At 37.0% G+C, this 22,240-nt stretch overlaps 1 protein-coding gene across 3 annotated transcripts in view; it reads left to right on the top strand.

Annotated features, from left to right (window-relative positions):
* Positions 1 to 22,240, top strand: part of ADGB (androglobin) — a 112,226-nt gene that overhangs the window by 63,405 nt on the left and 26,581 nt on the right. For 2 of the 3 annotated variants that reach the window (XM_030499816.1, XM_030499819.1), the window contains exons 20-25: positions 911 to 1,078; positions 4,149 to 4,287; positions 10,849 to 10,983; positions 12,758 to 12,851; positions 16,242 to 16,376; positions 16,568 to 16,721. In XM_030499816.1, the coding sequence (XP_030355676.1) occupies positions 911 to 1,078; positions 4,149 to 4,287; positions 10,849 to 10,983; positions 12,758 to 12,851; positions 16,242 to 16,376; positions 16,568 to 16,721 (825 nt within the window). The remainder of the gene's footprint in view (positions 1 to 910; positions 1,079 to 4,148; positions 4,288 to 10,848; positions 10,984 to 12,757; positions 12,852 to 16,241; positions 16,377 to 16,567; positions 16,722 to 22,240) is intronic. The other variant, XM_030499817.1, reaches the window with a different exon arrangement.

Here is a 22,240-nt window from a genome sequence, read left to right as displayed (position 1 = left end):
GAGAAGAGAGGCCCAGGGGAGTAATTACTATAGCTTTTGTTCTTTGTTGCCTACAATCCAGACAGATGTCACTGTCATCCATATTTTCAAGATTTCTTTGGCAAGCAGTAGGCCCAAGTATATGTCACGGACACTGAAAGGAAGGAGTATAGCTTCTAGAGCACAGGTGTGCAAAAATAGTTTGAAAGGTGAATGTAACAGCAAATTTACATAGCAGCGTAGATTCAGGGTCCTAATAATAGGACATTAAAACAGCTTGTGCAAATTTATTATAGCAAAGAAGTTTAAATATAAGAAGTTGGGCCATTAAAAATGTCTTGTGGCTGTACTATCCCCCTGTCTTCAGGTTGTGGATAAAAAGCTATTCCTCATCAAGACAATAACGCATAATTTTATCCTCAGGTCTACTCTGCACTTTTTGAAAGCAGCAATTTCTCTGCAGAGTATCATTTGCAGGGAAGTGTCCACATTCTTGCACAGAAATCCTGATGAAGGTTAATGGTGCTTTAGGAGCATGTATTTGGACATTGTTTTCAGTGGGATATGAATACGCATCTGTCCTCTTACAATAGAAGAGGTGCTGCATATTTCAGCTAACAAGACTCTTCTTATCACTGCAGTAGAAAGTCTCTATATGCATTTTGTTTTGTGTTGAATGTCCTAGGGCTAATGGTACAGGAAAAATAAAATCCTTAACAGGTATATGTTATGGTGCCTGTTATAGTGTTGTAATGTTTTTATTTCAGTAGCTAAAATCAGTGAAAATTGTGTATGCTTTTGAATACCAGAGACCCAATTGATTTTTACAGTTTATAAATTTAATAACAATTGCATTACTTAAGTACTTCATCATAGAAGTCACAGCCTTAAAGCAATTTTCTAACAATGGTTGATGTTATTCTCTCTCCAGGAGAGCTATCGGTTTATAGAACAGGCTACAGCTATCCTGAAAGCTATTGGAAATGTGATAAATAATTTCAGCAGTAAGCCTGAGCTTTCTAAAGCCTTGAAGGAGTTAGAACTAACTCACTGCCCTCCTGGCCTCCATGGTACTGGAATGGCTGAAGAACACTTCAAGGTGAACAAACAATTTTAATAAACACGTATCTAAAGGCTACAGAAGCTGGAATACATCTTGACATTGTTGTTATCCTCTTCAAACCAATGGCTATGCTTTTTATAAAGGACTTCCTGAGTGCATTCTCACATAAAGTGGCATTCTTTATTAAGTTTGAGATCCTCAGGACAGTGAGAAGGGCACGCAGCAAGCTCACTGCCCTGGACTTCAGGAGAGCAGACTTTGTCCTCTTCAGTAACTTGCTTAGTAAAGTTCCATGGGATAAAGCCCTGGAGGGCAGGGGGGCCCAAGACTGCTGGTTGATGTTCAAGGATCACCTGCTCCAAGCTCAGGGGTGTTGTGTCCCGACTAGAAGGAAATGTGACAGGAGGGCCAGGAGACCTCCATGGATGGAGGAGGTCTGGAAGGAACTCCATGGATGGATAAGGAGCTGCTGAGGAAACTTAGAGGGGAAAAAAGAAGCTTATAAAAGGTGGAAGTGAGGACAGGCAGCCTGGGAAAAATACAGGGACATTGTCTGGGAAGCTGGGGACCAGGTCAGGAAAGCTAAGGCCCAGTTAGAATTAAATCTGGCAAGGGATGCGAAAGATAACAGGAAGGGCTTCTATAGGTATGTAGCAAACAGAAGACAGACTAGGGATAATGTGGGCCCACTCCAGAAGCTATCGAGAGAACTGGCTACCCTGGATTTGGAGAAGGCTGAGGTTCTCAATGACTTCTTTGCCTCAGTCTTCACTGGCAAATGCTCTGACTACACCGCCCAAGTCTTGGAAAGCAGATGCAGGGACTGTGAGAACGAAGACCTTAGGCCCACTGTAGGAGAGGATCAGGTTTGAGACCATCTTAAGAACCTGAATATGCACAAGTCCATGGGACCTGATGAAATCCATCCGCGGGTCCTGAAGGAGCTGACGAATGAAGCTGCGAAGTCACCATGCATCGTATTTGAAAAATCGTGGCAGTCAGGTGAAGTTCCTGATGGCTGGAAAAAGGGTAATATAACCCCCATTTTCAAGAAGGGGAGAATGGAAGACCCAGGGATCTACAGACCAGTCAGTCTCACCTCTGTGCCTGGCAAAATCTTGGAGCAGATTCTCCTGGAAAGCATGCTAAGGCACATGAAAAACAACAAGGTGATTGGTGACAGCTAACATGGCTTCACTAAGGGGAAATCCTGCCTGACCAATTTGGTGGCCTCCTATGGTGGGGCAACAGAACTGGTGGACAGGGGCAGAGCAGTTGACATCATCTACTTGGACTTGTGCAAAGCGTTTGTCATTGTCCTGCACGACATCCTTGTCTCCAAACTGGAGAGACATAAATTTGATGGATGGACCACTCAGTGGATAAAGAATTGGCTTGATGGCCGCATGCAAAGAGTTGTGGGCAACAGCTCAATCTCCAATTGGAGACCAGTAACGAGTGGTGTCCCTCAGGGATCGGTGTTGGGACTGGTCCTGTTCAACATCTTTGTCGGTGACATGGACAGTGGGATTGAGTGCGCCCTCAGCGAGTTTGCCAACGACACTAAGTTAGGTGGTTCGACTGATACGCTGGAGGGAAGGGATGCCATCCAGAGAGACCTTGACATGCTTGTGAGGTGGGCCGATGCCAGCCTCATGAAGTTAAACCAAGCCAAGTGTAAGGTCCTACACCTGGGTCGGCACAATCCCAGGCACAGCTACAGGTTGGGCAGAGAAGAGATTCAGCGCAGCCCTGCGGAGAAGGACTTGGAGGTGTTGGTTGATGAGAAACTGAACATGAGCCAGCTTCAGTGTGCGCTCGCAGCCCAGAAAGCCAACCGTATCCTGGGCTGCATCAAAAGGAGCATGGCCAGCAGGTCGAAGGAGGTGATCCTGCCCCTCTACTCTGCTCTTGTGAGACCTCACTTAGAGTACTGCGTACAGTTCTGGTGTCCTCAACGTAAGAAGGACATGGAACTGTTGGAGCAACAGCATACATGGCAGGATGGTTGGAACTAGATGACCTTTAAGTTCCCTTCCAACCCAAACCATTTCATGAAAATACAAATTTTAAACGTATGTGCTCATATGAAATATGTTTAAAACTTAAGGATCTTACGATAAATTCAGTAGGAGTGAACATACGTATCTCTTCCCCTCTCCATCTCTTAGAAGACCAAAGTATAGTTATAAAGGAATAAAAAAACACATAAATTAGATAAATGGGAGACATTGAGCCAACAGAGATTTAAGAATAAAAATATGGAAATGATGTATCTAATACAAACAGTGAAAATTATTCTGAACATAAAAATGTACTAAAGTAGATCCTTTCTTCACCATTTTTAAGTCTTCTAAAATAGAGGAAGTGTTTATTAATATTCAAAAATATAATTTAGGATAAAACATTTCCAAAAGCAGAAAAATCAAAAAAAGAAGGACAATTGAAGAGAAAAATTGTCTTTCCAGTAAGTTGTTACTGTTCTTTACTTCAAATTATGAAACAAGCTCTGAAAAACTCTAAAATTTCCATCTATTGGAAGAAGAAAAGACACTGGTTTTCTGCTCTTTAAAGATCATCAATATGTCTAGAATGACAATAGAGCTATCCCTTTAGTCGTATAAACAGGACACCAAATCTTCTCCTCTTGACCATCAGTATATTTCTACTTTTCCCTGTGGTGCCACCTCCTAATTCAGTAAGCATGGTCTCTGTTCTGAAACCTTTAATTAGAATGCCAGTGTCGTGATGATCATAGTGTGTTCTGTGCTCTGGTATGAGACCATCAACTCACTTCACAAAAACTAAGATATTTTTGGACGATAAAAACTTATGCTGCAGAATCAGTCCTATATTTAATAAGCCAGGCATGAAACAGGTTTTTCTCTTGATTGCTGACTTGGAGCATTATAGTTCTACAGCTGGGACTGATTTTCAGATACTATATTTGTTATAGTAGGAAGTAGTATATTTGTTATATATAGGAAGACTTCATTTTCACATGAAAAAAGAGCTAAGAAGTTTTTGAAACAATAATGAGAAACAATATAAATCAGCTTTTAAAAATGAATCATTCTTTGAGTGCTTTTCCTCTTTTCGATTTTAGGTTTTCAATAGAGTATTTTGGTGTTTGATCAAAAATGTATTAGGCAAGAAGGCTCCCTACAGCTGTAAATTTGCCTTCAGGTCCTTCACTCTGGATTTTGAAAACACCGAGGTTTCTGAGGATGACATTGTGTCTTCAGGTACTGTATTGGTATTGCTAATTACTTCAAATATATAAAATTGCCCTTTTTCTTCCTTTACTTGCAGTTGTCTGTATTGACAAGCATTAACAAGCATCTCTACAGATGCTTTTTTTACCTGATGTACTACAGATCATGGCTTTTGTTCAAATTACCTGCTGAAAAGACCTTACATGCATATATTGTTCGCAAAATGAGAGTGAAGAAAGACTCAAATTAGTGCCTTTCAAAGTGCAACTATTTTGTGATGGTTGAGGGATTTTGTTTGTTTGGCGGGTATTTTGGGTTTTGCTTTCTTGCTCGTTAGCTTGCTTTTTAAGCCTATTATTTGGCAATAATCATGTTTGCTACCTAGTTAGCTGGCTAGTCGCATACACGTAGTGGGAAACTAGCTACAGCACCATCAACCTCTTCTCCGGCCTGTGATTAGGGTATGCTGTATATCCAAAGGTATTGTGGGGGGAGCCACTGGAAGGCAGATTTATTATATGCAGGAATAATTCTCATCCCACAGGTTCTTTGCTTCATTTTGCATGCAGGCTGGAGTCATAAGCAGTCAGAATTAAGTTTGCCTGGCAACCAAATATATAGCTCTTTTCCATTTTAAGAGTCTTATTTTGCAGTTTAAGTAACTTTTTAATCTATTAATATCTCTCTATTAATATTTTAAGTTATTAATAGAAGTTTTATGTATATGATTGCACATTATTACAGCAAAAGATTTTATCTGAAAAATTGGCAGGAAGGTACATCATCACCATTTGAAGTCCATTCAGGGTGACTTAGCTTTTCCTTCTGCTATTTTGAACTTACAGGATAAAGTCTTTCTCCTTAGTCAATCAAAATGATATTAACTTCATTTCATTAGTCAGCTTTTTTCAAAAAATTGGTATAAGAAAACTTCATTAAAATTTACACAAATAGCTTTACTGACAAAATGATGTAATACTCTTGCTCCTTAAGAAAGCACATATAATTGTGTCTCACTCTTTAATGGACACTTTCTTCCAAATCCCCTCTTTTCTGAAGGTTATTTGTCTGTGAGACATTGGAGATAAAGGATTAGCCAGAATGATTGCAGAACTCACTGTATTTTTCACAGAATCATATCCTATGGCAAGCGTATAAGGGTCAGTATGTTGACATTTGTCACACCACTGGAAGTCCACAACACCTGTCATGTTTTTCAAGATGACTGTGCTACTGATTTCTGTATTCCCCCCAAAAACCTTAAATACTTGTCAGCAATAGGAGAAAAGACATTTTTTAATTAGATTTGAATAATTAGCACAGTTGACAACTTGTAGCGAAGACCTCATGTATATTACTGAATTGAGATCCACTGAGGCAGAATATTTTTTAGAATTTGAGGAGTGAATCAAAAAGGTGGAATAAATGCATGAAGGAGGAAGGTTCTGTTTCAGTTCAATTTCCTCCAGTGTCTAGGATCTCTTTTTAATTTAGTTGCTTTTCCAGACTTCAAAAAATCTTGATCGTACAAGAGATTCCTATCAAACTAGACAGTGAATTGTTTTCTTTTGCCTTTATTGACCTTGGATATCTGTTTTGCCTCACTTAATAAAGGTTACATTGGAGTAAATGTGTGCTTTTGTTCAGGTCCCATCCCTGAACTCTGAAGAAATGGAGACAGTTGCATTCAAAACAGCATAAATCAAATGAAATATCAAGAAAAAAATAGGTAGATGGCAAGTAAAAACAGGTGAAAAATGCATTATAGGAAAGCCTAGAAAGACTGGCATCACCTGATTTGCCTGGCATACGTTAGTACTGATGCATTGTCAAGTTAGTTGCTCAGATCTTGTCAAGACTTGAATTATTACCCTTTGGAACTTAACAGTCATCAAATTACTGTAACAGATGAATGAAATCTTGTCATCTGTGTCTGAGAGTAGATTAGGTCAAATCGGAGCTTTTCATGAAATGCCACCTTGATTTTATATTAGCATATTCATTTTGCACTGTGTGCTGAATTCATCTCAAGATTTACCGAGGGCAAGGATATTGTGATGTACTGCAGTTAGCAATCATGCCTGGTAAAATTTATGAGAAACCACCCTAAACATGATCTAATGACCTTTATTTGTCTGCCAAATACCATCCCTCCTATGGAGCAATTAGCACATGAACCATGAGAAGTAAGTGGAAGACCATGCCATGTGAACACATGACAAAAAGATGGAAGTTTGTGAAGCTGAGTGCTTCTCCATGGCATGGCTCTTCTGCGGTCTTCTGGGAAGAGGGTAGATCAAGGGACCCTGCAGAACTTTGGGGAGTCATGAGATGCTGAATTTACAGAGGTATGTGATGCTTCCCGGGAAAGAAAGCATATACAAGATGAGGGGGCACGTTCTTGACAGATCAATACTTTTTGCCTGCTCTCTTTTGAACATTTCCTCTGTTTACCTTGTCCTCATTTCACTGGGCCTAACAGTGAGCCAACTCAGTTCATTAACTCATTGAAGGTCTGTGGCACTGATTTTAAAGAGTCTCAGGCACTTGACAGTCATTTAGGCACAATTCAAAGGGTACATTTTCTCATGGATAAATTCCAACTTCAAAGTTGGAAGTAGAGTGACTTCTGTGTGCAGTTCTATTAAAGCCTTCTGAAATGTTGTCTTATCTAGAAGTCAAGATGTGAGCTCTAAGCTGATTTTATCTGTGTAAATCATATTTGAGAATTCCTGTTCCTGCCCTGTTCTTTTCCAGAACAAACTTCTCTTTCTTCCAGAAACATAGGTTCAGAGCAGTGATGATATGGTTCTGTGTGACTGGAGAGACAATTCTGGATATTTGTTTCTTCTTGCACTTTGGGTTTGAACTTGAGTTCCAGTAAGGGGTGAGGGAAAGTTTGCCATTATTTGGTTGAATATTTAAAGTGCCTCTCCAGTATACGCACAACAGATCTTTCTAGGGGGAGGAAAAAAATAAAGGCATTATGTTACTTTGCCTACGGTAGATGCATCCATACGGTTACAAGAAAACTGCAGTTGATTTTATGGTGAACAAAGTCTTGCTAGGCTGCTTTGAGAACTTCAGGTTTATTATTAGCAGGGTATCTTCTGAGTAATGAGTAAGAAATGTCAAAAATTTTTGAAGAATAAGTTTTCAGTCATAATGTCAAATTTGAAGCATCCTCTAGTTAATATTTGTTCATTTAAAACATCTAACAGTAAGATACTTCTCTGTTTATAAGACAAAATATTAAGAAGCATTAAGTCAAAAAAACCTTTAAAGATCAGAATATTTAATTTTGACCTCATTATTTTGACTTGTATGTTACAAAGAAAAATATTTTTGTTCTTATGGCATTGTATTAAAAAGAAGAAAACAGGAATTAAATCTTTAGGAACATATAATTTCACAAAACATTCAGCATTTCTAGTTTTCAGCCTGATCTGGGATAATTTTTGACCGTTTCTATGAATAAATACATTTCTGTGTGACACTGCATCCAAATTATTAGATTTTTATATTCAGAAACAATTTAACATTAATCTAAGTGACTGTATATACATACATTCTTTAGCCTCACAATGAAACGTATTATTTCTAGTGACATAGGTATTTATTTCTAATTATAGAGTCCACTTGACATCCCCAGTGGATAAACTTTTCAGTTTGTTCATAGGGCAACACCAAGCCAACACTCTGCGTGTATTCCCCTATCAGCATTCCATAGCTCTGTTCTGAGAGAGTAATGGGGTCTTCAATGACAGGTGAGCTGGAATTTGAACTCAACAGCCTAGTCCCATATAAAGGCCATGCATATGGGAAACAGCTATTGGGCTAGATCTGAACAGCTACAGGTAATCTGCAATCAATAGTAGCATACAAAAACATAAATGCTGTTATAGGTGCTCATGGCACTGTGATTTTCAGCTTTTAGAAATGCGAGCCCTTTCAGTTCCTCTGTCTTTGAATAAATTCTTTTACAATAGAAGAGTAAGACTCATCTGTAATTGCTGAACACAGCTATAAGTACTTACTCTCCCTCCCAGCTCCAAGTGAAGCTGAAGCTGAGGTTCCACAGCAGCTTAAACCAGTGTAATTGCAGGATGTGGCAGAATTATCTCCTCACCTTCCTGCAACTCCAGAACTGATCAAGGCTTATGCTGGGCTGATTTAGCCTGCTAAGTTGGCAGAAAAATAACCCAATAATAAGAAAAAAATAGAATCATGATATCTAAGTCAATTTTAGTCACTTCTGGAGCCTAAGAGTCTGCTTATAGGCAATTCACAGTTCTCTGGATATTGTGCATGTAGTTGTCTGCAATACAAATACTGAAATACAATATAAGCCAAATGCAGATCACATTCTGATTTTTGTAGACCTTAAAGTGCAGCTTCACTAAATGCTACTACTAAAGTCCTGTCCTTCTCCCCCTCCCATCCCAGATCAGGTACTGCCACCATGAGCAGTCTCATGGATGCTAGGGAATCGGATCAACTTGCTGTTTTCACAGGAAGCTAAGCCAAAGGGAAAAAAAAATAAAGGTGTTCGTTCAACAAGCTAATCTGACTCGTCATGCCACTATGTAATCTCATTATGCAGTTACAATTTTTCTGCAACTATTACAAGGTTGTCATATGACTTAAGAGGAGAGCCTATTGGCAGTGACATACAACCTGGCACTACTAAATTGCTTGCTTACGTGTCTGAAACAAAGTGCAGATGGCAGTGTCTTTAACCAGTTGGGCACTTTCTTGGCGAAGTTGTCCATTACTTGATTATTGATTAAGTAATTGATTAAGAAGTAACAAGAACAATAGATGTTTAGAGAAACCAGAAGTAGCATTAGGTATAGTCACACTTTTATTGATGCAGGTTCAGTGTTAGGGTCTCCTTACTAGTTATGAAAAGTATACAACTTTTATTGTATACTATAGTATTTTGCCTTATATGGGGAATGTTGGCTTTGCAGCAGAGGTGATTTTTCTGAGCTGAAACACTTGCTGAAAATAGAAGTCTATTTCCTTTCCTTAAAAACAATAATTAGTGGGGTCAAAAGGCATTTTTTACACTAGGTTATTTAATTATAAAATAGACAGGCTTGTAGATGGGACAAATCCATTTTGAAATATGTGTTACTTAAATGAATAAATGGTAGAAGATAGGAGCCAGACCCTTTTCAGAGATGAACAGTACAGGACATATCTTGGAATGTGTTAAATTTCAGTTGGACATTAGGGAAACATTTTTCACCATAAGGCTAGCCAAAAATAGCAAGAGATTGCCTAGTGTGTTTGTGGTGTCTACATCTCTAGAGATATTAAAAAATGGACTGAATATTTACTTAAGAACATGAGCAACTTGCTCAAAGTTGATCCTGGTTTGAATGTGGCATTGGACCAGATGACCTTCAGTGGTCCCCTCCAGCCTATATTATTCTGTTGTTATATGCTTCTGTTTTATAAAAGTGATTGTGCCATTCATATTGTTGAGTTCTAATCTGTTGTCTGTTAAAGTGGTCTTGTGTAACATTTCAGAGTCACTAAGTATTAAAGAGGCTTTCTGGTTTGGAAATGAGACAATAATGAGGAATGATGGTTGGAAGCACAGCCACATTTAATAAAAGTCAATTAAAGAGATTAGATTGAAATGTGTCATCTCCTGGCTGATGACAGCAATAACTTTTCTTAAGCTAGTTTGTTTGCAATGTTGTCTGAGTTATTCCAGCAGATTTCTCACTTTTCTCCTTTTGTTTGTTGGTACTTACTTTTGGAGTACTGTTTTGTTCCTCTCGTACTGCCTCACTGTCCCTGTTCTGTATCTCTGTATCTGTGCAGTTCCGAACTGGCTCCCTGGCACTGGCTTCTTATAATGCTGTTTCCGCACTCTCCCCCTACACTCTGTTGCTGGTGGCTGCCAGGATGCTAATTCTAGGCAAGGATGCCTTCAAAGAGCTCATTACTAACCTGTCAGAACCTACTAATTTCTGTTCCACTCCAAAACTCCTTGATAACAGAAAGTTACAGTCAGATGAATGAACTCTCACTTTTTTATAGATCTTACCTTTATTCCATGGCTCCTTAGCAAGGGTTGAATACAATTTTTTGAACAACTGGTGTTTAAATTATTACTTAATAAAATGACTAGATTGAGAGACAAAATCTTGTGAAGCACTTTTAAGCTGTATTCAGAGTTAGACTTTGATGTATCAAATCCTGCTAGCTCATGTTTGGAAGGATGTTTTGAAATTACATTTGGAGACCTGATTTTAAAAAATGCACTGCAATAGCTGTCTGTAAAGAGAAGTAAGAATTCAATGATTTGGTATTTGGAATTAGCATAGTAGTTGCATTCTGACTTTGTGTAATTACGGAGTATATTTTGTCGAATTTTATCATGATAAAAAAAATTTGAAAATGATATTTTTATCATAAGTGGAATTTTTATGCAGAAACCACTCTGTTTCTGGTATATAGTGCTCTTGTTTTGTGGTTGGTTTTTTTTTTTTTTTTTTCTTTTTAACTTAATTGCAGGCAGCTATGGGACTTCCAGCTATATTGATGTTGCTCATTCCCGTCTCCTTCTTTCAGAGAGTTGTCTGAAGAATCCCCTTGGTAGTTGGCAGAGCCAAATTCCCACTTCGGAAGAAGCAGCAGCAACTCTTAAACTTCAAGCCATCTGGAGAGGGACCTATGTTAGGAAAGTACTGAACAGCAGAAAACCGGGTGTGTCCTGTAAAAATGCCTTTCAAAAAATGTTTCATACTTCACCTTATTCAAATATTTACTCTAAAGATTTTGTTACTAATTAATATCTAGTTAAAATGAACTGAAATGCAACGTAATGTTATGGTTGAATCACTGATCTCTTATACCAAGAGGGTTAGGTTCAACCTAACTACTTAGTTGGCACATATGCTACTAAAAAGTAAAGAAAGATACCCGTCCCTAGATTTTTGTAGATATTAAACTAAAATTTTAAAAAGGATAAGGTGTTTATTGGAATAATATGCTACTAAAAAGTAAAGAAAGATACCCGTCCCTAGATTTTTGTAGATATTAAACTAAAATTTTAAAAAGGATAAGGTGTTTATTGGAATAACCCAAAATTTGTGTTGTACTACGGAAAACTTTAAAATCAAACAGTTACTCATCCAATTCAGAAAGGATAAGTCATTTATATATGATAAAATAACAATCGATATGTTATGGAACTCTTTACACAGGAAGTTAGATCAGCGTTCCCTTCTAGCCTCACAGCATATCAATGCTCAACTGTGAGATACACATTCCCTCTTTAGTAAGCCATCCCCATTCTGGATGCTCCCTGATTTACCGTCATTGCTCGGGTTCTTTCACCTATATATTTAACCTGCAGCAGATGATCTCTTCGAGCTACCTTTTGTACATTCATCTCCTCATTAGTAAACCTGGTGCTGCCTCTCTCCCAAACCATCACATGTAGCCCAGTCTTGCGTAAGCTTTCCTGCTAAGTAGTCTAGTGCCCTTCTATTTTTATTTACATAGGAACTTTCATAAACTTTCACTAGTAGTATTGATTCCTACAAATCCCAGAGCCCAGAAGCTGTTCTTTTGAAGTTTAGATTTTAGCTTTTTGTCATTTGAGCACTATGTGAGTATCGCAAGTCTTTTCTTCCATTGTCTATGTTTGTCTTAACTTCCTCTGGTTTCTCAATATTTTTATTACCTTTAATCCTGTAATTCTGATATTATCTTAACACTGCTTTTTTGTGTTGGGTTTTTTTTCAGTCAGCCTATTCTTTTCTCCCTTTCCCCCATTAGCTATAATTTTTTTCTTACTTGTTATTGCAGTGAAGTGTTATTACTCTACCCCCCTTCTTTTTTCTTTTTTTTTTTTAATTTTCCCCCTCTATTTGTGTCATGCAATAAAGAAGGATTCCTCCTAACTTCAGTCTTGAAAAGTTAGACAACAGGTCTAAACTAGTTGCCCAGCCTTCATTTTTGTTGTGTGGATAGAAGTAGACACCTTGAGATGACACAACCTGTCATCTGGGAGGTATCAAACATGGGTGGGATGAATTACCTGCTGGAGTTGCCCAATTCTTTTCTTTTTAGCTACACAGATTGCCTAGGCACATACCGACTCATTCATGGTATCTGCAAATGATAGCTGCTGGGAGCTGAACAGCATATTCTCCAAGGACAGAGATTATGTCATATCACTACAACATGTTACAGTGAAAAAACTGTAAATCGGAGAAAATATTGATCACATCATTTTTGCAGTTGTAGGAGTGCTGAAAAGTACAAAGGTGATGGTGAATGGCATTTCCTCTGTCAAAGGAGAAATTAGTTTTCAGCTCAGTGAGACTTCTGTAAAATTCCAAATAAAAACTAGTGATTCATTAAGACAATTTACTTGTACGAGTGGCATTTTTCACAAGTATTTGGCAGGTGTATTTTTAGAACAATACAAAAGTTAGATACTTTGTTTTCAAACTTATTTTATTATTTCCAGGTACCAAAGAAAACGCTAACGTCAAAGAAACTTTGCAAAACCTGTGGACTGCGATTGAGTTAAATTTTGAACAGTGTGCTGTAATGTTGTTAAGGTAATCATTAAATAAATTATTTTATTGCAAGCAGTACCATAGAATTGCCATAAATTGCTGATTCACAAAACAAATATGATAAGAGCATTACTAATTTTAAAATTACAAAACTCTGTTGGAAGGGTGAGATGTTTTTAGTGGAGATATCCTGTGCTTTATTCTGTGTGGCCTAAATGAGTAAAACTATAGCAAATCTAATTTTTAGGTATGTGTGTTACAGGCTTTTTCCTATAGCTTGAACTAGACTATTACCTTTCTCCTGTATTTAATTTTTTAATAGCCTGAAGGCTGTTTCATAGGTATAAATCTGATACTGATTCCTTAGCTAAACAGTTAACCAGTTGATTTAAAGAAGCATTTTGAATCGTGCTATCTGTTAAGGAATCCTAGCTGACAATAGGAGGGAGGTAGCTATACTATGTAATTGCACCACAGTTTATAACATCAGTAGATTTGTTTGTAGCTCTTGCTTGATGGAAAGTAGATGTATTTATAGGAAGATACTTTCATTGGTATTTAATTACAGCTTTTGCAAAGATAGTGACTCTGATTTCAACATTAAGTCATTTGCAAGCATGACACACTTGGGAAATCATGTATTTTCATGAAGTCCTTCAAAAATCTCTCTGCAAGTGTCACACAACTGATCTAGCAGTAGGTGCCAACCTTATGAAGTTTAACCAAGCCAAGTGCGAGGTCCTACACCTGGGTCAGGGCAATCCCAGGCGCAGCTACAGGTTGGGTGGAGAAGAGATTCAGCGCAGCCCTGCAGAGAAGGACTTGGGGGTGTTGACTGATGAGAAACTGAACTTGAGCTGGCTTCAGTGTGCGCTTGCAGCCCAGAAAGCCAACCGTATCCTGGGCTGCATCAAAAGGAGCGTGACCAGCAGGTTGAAAGAGGTGATCCTGCCCCTCTACTCTGCTCTTGTGAGACCTCACTTGGAGTACTGCATACAGTTCTGGTGTCCTCAACATAAAAAGGACATGGAGCTGTTGGAGCAAGTCCAGAGGAGGGCCACGGGAGTGATAAGGGGGCTGGAGCACCTCCCGTATGAAGACAGGCTGAGAGAGTTGGGGCTGTTCAGCCTGGAGAAGAGAAGGCTGCGTGGAAACCTCATAGCAGCCTTCCAGTGTCTGAAGGGGGTCTATAAGGATGCTGGGGAGGGACTCTTCCTTAGGGACTGTAGTGGTAGGACAAGGGGTAATGGCTTCAAACTTAAACAGGGGAAGTTTAGATTAGATATAAGGAAGAAGTTCTTTACAGTGAGGGTGGTGAGGCACTGGGAATGGGTTGTCCAAGGAAGTTGTGGATGCTCCATCCCTGGCAGTGTTCAAGGCCAGGTTGGACAGAGCCTTGGGTGACATGGTTTAGTGCGAGGTGTCCCTGCCCATGGCAGGGGGGTTGGAACTATATGATCTTAAGGTCCTTTCCAACCCTAACTATTCTATGATTCTGTGATTAGTTCTGCCAGGGGTGAGGAGTGAGAACTGGCAATAATTACTGGCTGTGGGTATAAATCCTGACCCCTTATAACCAGCAATTTCAGGAACACTCATATGGGGTGTACTTTTATTTCACTTTTTAGTGTTTCTAATCCTGTAAAACCTTTATATGTTAATGGGATCAGGACTTTGCAACCACAGCCTTGTTCCAAATATTCCACCTCAGGTTTAGATCTGTAGCATCTTTAAATCAACAAAGATCAGGTGCAGTTTTTAGTCTACCTTCAGACTTTTAAACTTATGGGTCTGATTCCGAGGCATTGCCCCTGGGGATACATTTCGGTGCTAAAATCATGCTAATGTGATTTTCATTTTTAACTGCAAACTTACATTTGATATAACAAGCCTTGGCCAATACAGTCACATGCAGGAATTCTGGAAGTTCAGTATTAGGGGAAAAGTTTCCCGTTTTCTAACCCCAGACTTCCTGGATGCCAGAAGCAGTACCATTTTACAACACAGACACCAGTTTAAAATGTCCCAAAACCTCCTTTTGTGCTGGGGTTGCCACCTCTTTCTCACTATGCATCCCATGTAAGCTCATCTATGTTTTTCCCAATATCATTTTCAATGAATTAAAAATGTGAGGTTTCTGAGGGGCTTTTTCTGTGTGCTCTTTATCAGTAGTGGAAGGAATCTTTACCAGGCTTCCTGTCTTAAGATTTCAAACTGTTGTGCTTTAAATTACTTCTGGCAGTGCTTGCATCCGCTCTGTGACTCCTTAATTAAATGTCAAGGTCAGCTATTACCATTGCTAAAAACATGAATGTGGAGATTGTTTCTGTAATTCCAATCACTATATAGGAATAAAAGAACATCAGAGTAGCATTGTCCAAATTTGTGGATAAAACTTTTGCAGTAGAACAATTTGAATACGTTCATACTTGACACAGACGACAGTTGTGAGGTTTCTTTAAACTATCTCTTTTACATAAACCGTATAAACCAAACTTTGAATTAGAGCAATTAAAAGATAGCAAAAAATATATAGTTTACTTTGTGCAGAAATCAGGTAGTTAAAGATTAATGCAAAACAGAAGGAATGGCAGGGAGAAGGATATTCTTCCCTTCACCTCTGTGTAGGAATATTTTCTCATAATGTCGAGAGAAAATCACTGGAAAGAGACAAAAGATGGAGTGAGACCTGTTATCCGTCTTCTGCCCTTCACCCGGCAACCTGTTCACATGCCGGTAAATACTGTAGCTGATCTTCACATTGCTTTGTCCAGAGAAACATTAATTTTTGATACTGCATATGATAAATAAAAATTCATGGTGTCAGGTGCCAGTGGGGTTAGCTCTAACTTTGCAGAACTTCATAACACCTGTGAGCTCATTTGCCTTACAAATAACTTCTGGATTTACAGTCTTAGGTTCCTTCCTGTGTGAAAAGAATGTCTTTCATTCCATTCTAAATTTATTTGGGTTTGGTTTTATTCCTTTCTTGTTCAGAACAATTTTAAAATTAAATAAAGGGTTTTTTATCTCCTAATGATGCCACAGCTTTAAGTTGACAGTTTAGTATCAAGAAATGGAAGTTCTAACTGATATTTATTAAATAACTTAAAAAAGAAGGAAAGTAAAGTTTTGTAGAAGCCATAATATTTTGGGCTATTCAAAGCAGTTGTACTCATGGATAGACTGGCTAATAGAAATATTTTAAGTACTGGCCATTATGAGCCATTACCTCTTGAAGAGCTGATTCCTGCCTGAGTTACTACTTTTTGAGAGTGAACAGCTACTAGAGGAATTTTAGTAACACATTTTATATCATTGTTTTGCATTCAGGCACAAAGCAGTGTTCTTCATTATTAGCATAAATTAAAGTTAAAATATATATGCCCTCCTGATTAGATTCAAATATTTACCTTGATTTATGCTTTCCAGAGAAATGTTTAAAAGAAACTGTAAGTCAATTGAAAAGTTTCCTTGTTTTGAAGATGAATGGTGTAAGATGTCTTTTGCTGACTATAATGGATCGTATGCTGATCAGCCACCAAATACATGGTTTATGCTCTTTAGGTGAGTTTCATACAGTCCTATATAACTCTTATGAGGTAGTAGTAGTGACACACTGTGTTTTTTCACTAACCTGCTTCAAAAATGTGATTTTACAGAAGTCTGTTTCTAATATATGCTTTTTTTGTGTGTTACACTACACAAGTAATTTTATTTGTGAAATAATTATAATTTTTTTTTTTTTTTTTTTTTAGAGAAATATTTTTTGTTCCAGAAGACATGCTTATAGTGCCAAAGGTGTATACCGCTATCCCTTCCTGTAGACTTCATGTTGTTGATAATGACACACTGGAGGAAATGCCCCATGTCTTTTTCAAAGTGGCTCCTTGTGTTTATCCCAAAAATAAGGTAAATGCAAAGAGTCGTTGTGAAAAGTATAATTTTAAAAATAATAACAATTGCCCAAATTCTGTGGACATTTTTAGCTATATCATAATGTTCTACTTAGAAGTGGCCCTTACTTTTTAGCAAGTTTGAACAGAGACTATCACTGATCTGCATCTGTCCTAAACCTTTTACAGTGAAGGAATAGTCTTAATTTTCTTTGATGTTTTTTACTAGTGCTAAATGGAAAAATATCATCCAACTTGCCTGTGCTGTGCTTCTTAATTGCAGTATAGATATGCTCCCCCTCAAAGCCTGTATGTTACCTCAGAAGCATTAGTGTAGTTTGCTTTTAAAAAAATAACTGTATTTTTAAAGTGTTATCACAGCTTCCCGTCCTCCTGCCTTTTTATGTTTAGACTAAAGAAGACAGTTTTCTGAGTCTTTCCTTGCAAGTTATGTATTCTACACTCTTGATTACTCCCTCCTCTGGACTCTTTCCAGTTGCTGTTGTTTTTTTCTTGTTTATCACAGCCAACACTGAGCACGGTAAACTTTGCACCAGGGATTAACTTGTGGCCATACAAATGAGTAAGGAATGATAAGTTTACATGTCTTTGGGCTTTACTTCTGCTGATATATCCAACTGTGATGCTTGCCCTATTGTACACCACCATCATTGGGTCATGTAACGCTGGTGCTTTCCTGAAGAACTGAACCCTGTAGTTTATTATTCTTGACTAAATATAGTGTATTTCACCACTGATTTTAATGCTGTTTTTTTCAGACCATTTCCCTAGTTTAAAATAATCTTGAATTCTTATCTTCCCTTATCTAAAGTTACAATCCTCCTTAGTTTGTGGTATTGGCTAATTAAACATCTCTGTTCACCATTCCACCATCCACATTATTAATAAAAATGTTGAATGGAATCAGGTTAGATCTTTGAAATCTCACTGACTGCATCCTGTTATTCCAAAAGGAGCCTTGAATATGTGTTTTCTGGATGTGATGTCCAACAGCTACCCTAGTTTGTTCATTATGACATCATTTCCATAGGCTTGGAAGAATGATCAAAGAGACAGTGTCCGGTGTCTCCTTCTTTCCTATAGTGTGCTTTCCTACAGACGGAAGCTTGATTGGTTTGATAGGACTTGCTTTTTCAGTCTTTTTGCTATGGTGAAGGGGTTGCAAGGAGTTCATTTTATTAGTTATTTCATGATGTTTTCAGCCATTGGACCTATCCTGACTGATAATTTTCTAGACAGCTTTGTCCATCTAAAAAAATACAGCATTGCAGTTCTGTACCTTCCCTGTCCTCCATCAGATATCAAACATAATGTAAGAGATTTGTGATTGGTTTAATCTGTTAATTAATTATCCTTCATACAGTTCAGAAGTTCACCAGACTAACTAATCCTGATTTATCTGTATAATCATTTACTTCTTCTCTTTCTTTTCTGGCCTGCCTCTGACCTCTGTAATATTACCCCTAATATTAACTATTCTAGCCACATCTTCACCGTTTGACCTTTTAGTGAAGACATGTTCACATTTTAGCCTTCTCGGTCTCATGTGTCAATGACAAGGAATTGATATCATTTACAGTCTAACACTGTAGGAGCAGTTTTCTTGTCTTTCTTTTGTAACTTTCAATTTCATCAGACTTTTTTTTTTTTTTGTACTAGAATGAACTTGCTTTATCCAGTGTTTATAGGGAGTATTAGCTGAATGTGACTGCTAGTGCTGGTAGAATAGGCTTAAATAAGAAGGGTTTCTCTCAAAACTGATTTGGGATCCTTAGAGATGGGGTGTAGATTCCATCAGACAGGAAAATTCAGTTTGGAATTCAATGGTGGCAAGTGACAGGATGCAAAAACAAATCTCAGTGGTGAACACTACTTACTGCTTTTCAAGAAAGTGACGGGTTGTGGAAAGAGCAAACACAACTTCAGATTTATTTCAGATTTCATATCAGTATCTGTCCTGCTTAGCAGGATAGAACTGTTTAGTTCTGCCTTGCAAGGCAGGTTTTCAATTTCCCTGATTTTACTAATTTGTTCTCAGACCTCTTCCCATTTAACATATCTTTCTTGGCTAAAGATATCAAAATTGTACACAATATTCCAAATAAGATCTTACCAACACTTTGTGCAGTACAGTGGTTTTAATATTAGAAATGTTTATTTTGTTATGCATTAGCCCACCTGGTACATTCCTTTTTTTTTTTTCCTGAATACAGCATGATAGCTTCAGCCATTCTGTCATTAACTAATGATAATAGCCCTTTTTATTGTATTCCTATCCTTTATTGAAGAAGACCCCTAGTAAAGCAGATGTTATTGTTATTATTCTCTAAACTCACAACTTAAATTTTATAATATTAAATGTGGTTAATATCAGTAAAAAGTGATTTTGGTTTAAGAGTATTAAAACAGAATTGTGCAGGTATGCTATGTTTTTCTACCTGTTCTAATTACATTTCTTAACCACTGCTATTGAGTTTCTCAGTAAGAATATAACCTTATACTGTTGAATTTAGCTTGGTTTTCCTAGTTGTAAATATTTCACTGTTTTAGTGGATCTGCAAAAACTGTTGAAAGCTCTATTGATGCTTTGACATGACAGTATGAAATTGTTATGAAAGACAAAATACAGTGGTATTATTTTAATCTGGCTGTTACCTTTCTTTTTAACAATATTTTGTAAAAATAGTCAATGATATAATACACAAAGCAAGAAATTATACAGTATGCTTGAATTCCTAAATGTCAGTATTATTACAGAAAAAGTCCTTTCTTCTTTTTTTCCCCAGTTAGTTGTTCTGCTTCAAAACTATGTATCAGCAATTTACAACAGAGCTAAAAGGAAATCATATCGACAGATATTGTTAATCTGCTGTAGAGATGCTCCTGGAACACATTAAAGTTCATTTCAGAATGACTGACAATAAGGATAAAATCTGTACACTAGCAATAATGTCTACCTTCTTTCTGCAGACATTACAATCTAGACAGAAACTAGCTATTTGCTCTGCATTATTTGAATTTTTTTTTGCATTAAATTTTCTTCTTCCATGGTAATTTTTTGTTACCGCTGATACAGTTGTTTTGTTTGGTTTTGGTTTTGTGCTTTTGGGTTGGTTGTTTGGGTTTTTTTGGCGTTTTGTTTTTTTTTTTTGGGGGGGGGGGTGGTTTTTGTTTGTTTGTTATGTTGATTTTTTTTAATTCTTTCTTTGTTATTCACAAGCCTTTTGAACAGACTGTAGAAAGATAGAGATAAGTATTCCTCAAGCTTCAGCTGAACAACAATATAAGAATTTAAGAAATCATCATTAACAACATATTTAGCCTAGAAAATAGAAGTCAATTTGAACAAGGACACTGATCAGTTATTTGTCTCGATTAGTCATAGAAAGATATATGGAAATCATTTTTACCAGAAAATTAATGTAAGATGTACATTAGATAACAACCCTTTCCGATTCTAGAGATAGTGCATTGTAACAAGTTTACCTAATTAAGTAATGAAACCTCTCAAAGTTTTTAAGAAAGAAACAAATCTGATGGCGTTCTCTAGATCTATTTCCTAACTTAATAGTAGTGACTGATGGTTACTCAGTGTTCCTAAGAGCTGCAAAATTCAGTTATTGTGCTTTCTTGTTCCTTATAGTATTCAGAAAGTGCCCACTCAAATATTTTTTTTTTATCCTAAGTAAAATTTTTCCACGTATTTGTAGTGAACATTAAGATTGCGTAGCCTTATCTTTATAAACAGGTATATAACAGAAAGTGCTTTGCTCTGCTGTCAGAAATCATTTGAATATCTGGCGAGATTCCTTTCAGTTTTCAAGTGTACTTGTTATGAACAGAGGGGACTAACTGTATGCTTAACTAGATATTTAAATAAGTGAGTTCTCCTGAATCATAACTGAATGGTTGCCATTACCTTGTAGTGATTAAAGGATGTGAAGTGCCTTGCAGTTACAATTGCATGAATTGGAATCGTGAATAATTTCTTTTACTTTCATTCTAAATTTTCAGTAGTCCAGAAGTCACAACCCTGCATTATTGGGTAGTCCTGAAATCACAACCATATTTATTAAAATTTTTTTTCAACAAAGCTTTTTTACTGGTAAATACTGATTTCTTTTAACTGAAATTTAGCAGAAGACTGCCAAGAGAAAACCTTTCAAAGAATTTTCATCTGGACTATTTCTTGGTGGAACATGAAATTTTAATGTTTGAAATAGCAAGGTAGTATGGCTAACTTTAAGAATTTGAAGAAGGGACTTAATCTTGAGTTCCCCTGTTACATTGCAACTGGTATTGCACTTGTCATATCCCTTTTTCCTGCCCCTGCCTTTCAAGTAATGAAATACATTGCCTTCTTTCTTCAAATACAAAATAAAATAAAATTTTGAAACCCTTATAATTGTATTCTGGTTCCCCATATTCCTTTTCTTGGGATTCGTAAAGAGCAGACAAATCTGCATCAGGGTTATTAATTGTGTTGCATTTTTAATTAATTTATTTGATTTTTTAAAATAATACAGATATTTTTTCTTAAATGAACATCTTCATAAAAGTAAGATTAATATCCTGGTATTTAATACTGTACCTACAATGACATTGTTAAAAGTAGAGGCAATGTTAATTTAACCTCGGATTTGAACACAGAATTAATCTGATCTCTAAATTTCTAAATTCACCCATAATTTCACACTGCCTACAGCATGAAGGGGCAGTAATTTTCATGTTTATGTTTTGTCTTTACTAATTTTCTTTCATATATGCGAGGATTGCTAGCTTTTGCTGGCTGTCTTGTGCTTGAATTGCCAAAATATTATCTTCAGCTGTGGTCACCTTTGCAGTTAAAAGTATCTATAATCTCAAAATTGTTGTGCAGTTTTCAAATACATCAACACATTATAATACACATCTTTCTTACATCTGGCATGCAGGCTAGTTGTTTCCCAGCAATAGTATAGGATTGATGTGGTTGTCTCAGAGCTTGGAGTGGAAGTTCCTCACTTGTGCAGTCTTTTACTCTTTCTACTGCTACTATTATTGCTACGGCTACTACTACCATCACCAGACATACAGTTTTGATCAGATATCAAGAGAGAAAAAACATTTTGTAACAAATGAAAAGAATTTGATTGGTATTATTGCTAATGGTTTTACAAGACAAAGAATGGTAATATTACAGAGGCCAGAGATGTATAGATGTTTTATTTGGGAGTTATTTACAGAGTCGTACGATATAGAAAGCAAGAAAATATTTATTGAATAAATATGTTTTACTGAACTTCAGTCATGTTACAAGAAGACTTTTCAGATTAGAGTACTGCACAGTCTTAAATAAAAGATTAAGAACTCATTAATATTTGTTAAATTAGATACTATTAAACTGCTTAGAATCATCAAATAATTTGGTTAGAAAGTGACCTCAAGAGTTTTATTGTACCTGCCCTTAAAAATACTTGCCAGCTTTGAAGTTAGGTGAGATTGGATTTGACTTGCTATGTAATTTTTTGCCAA

This window comes from Strigops habroptila, chromosome 10 (genome assembly GCF_004027225.2).
Source record: "Strigops habroptila isolate Jane chromosome 10, bStrHab1.2.pri, whole genome shotgun sequence".
NCBI lineage: Eukaryota > Metazoa > Chordata > Aves > Psittaciformes > Psittacidae > Strigops > Strigops habroptila.
The sequence above is the reverse complement of the archived record's forward strand: the minus strand, read 5'-3'. Positions and strand labels throughout refer to the sequence as shown.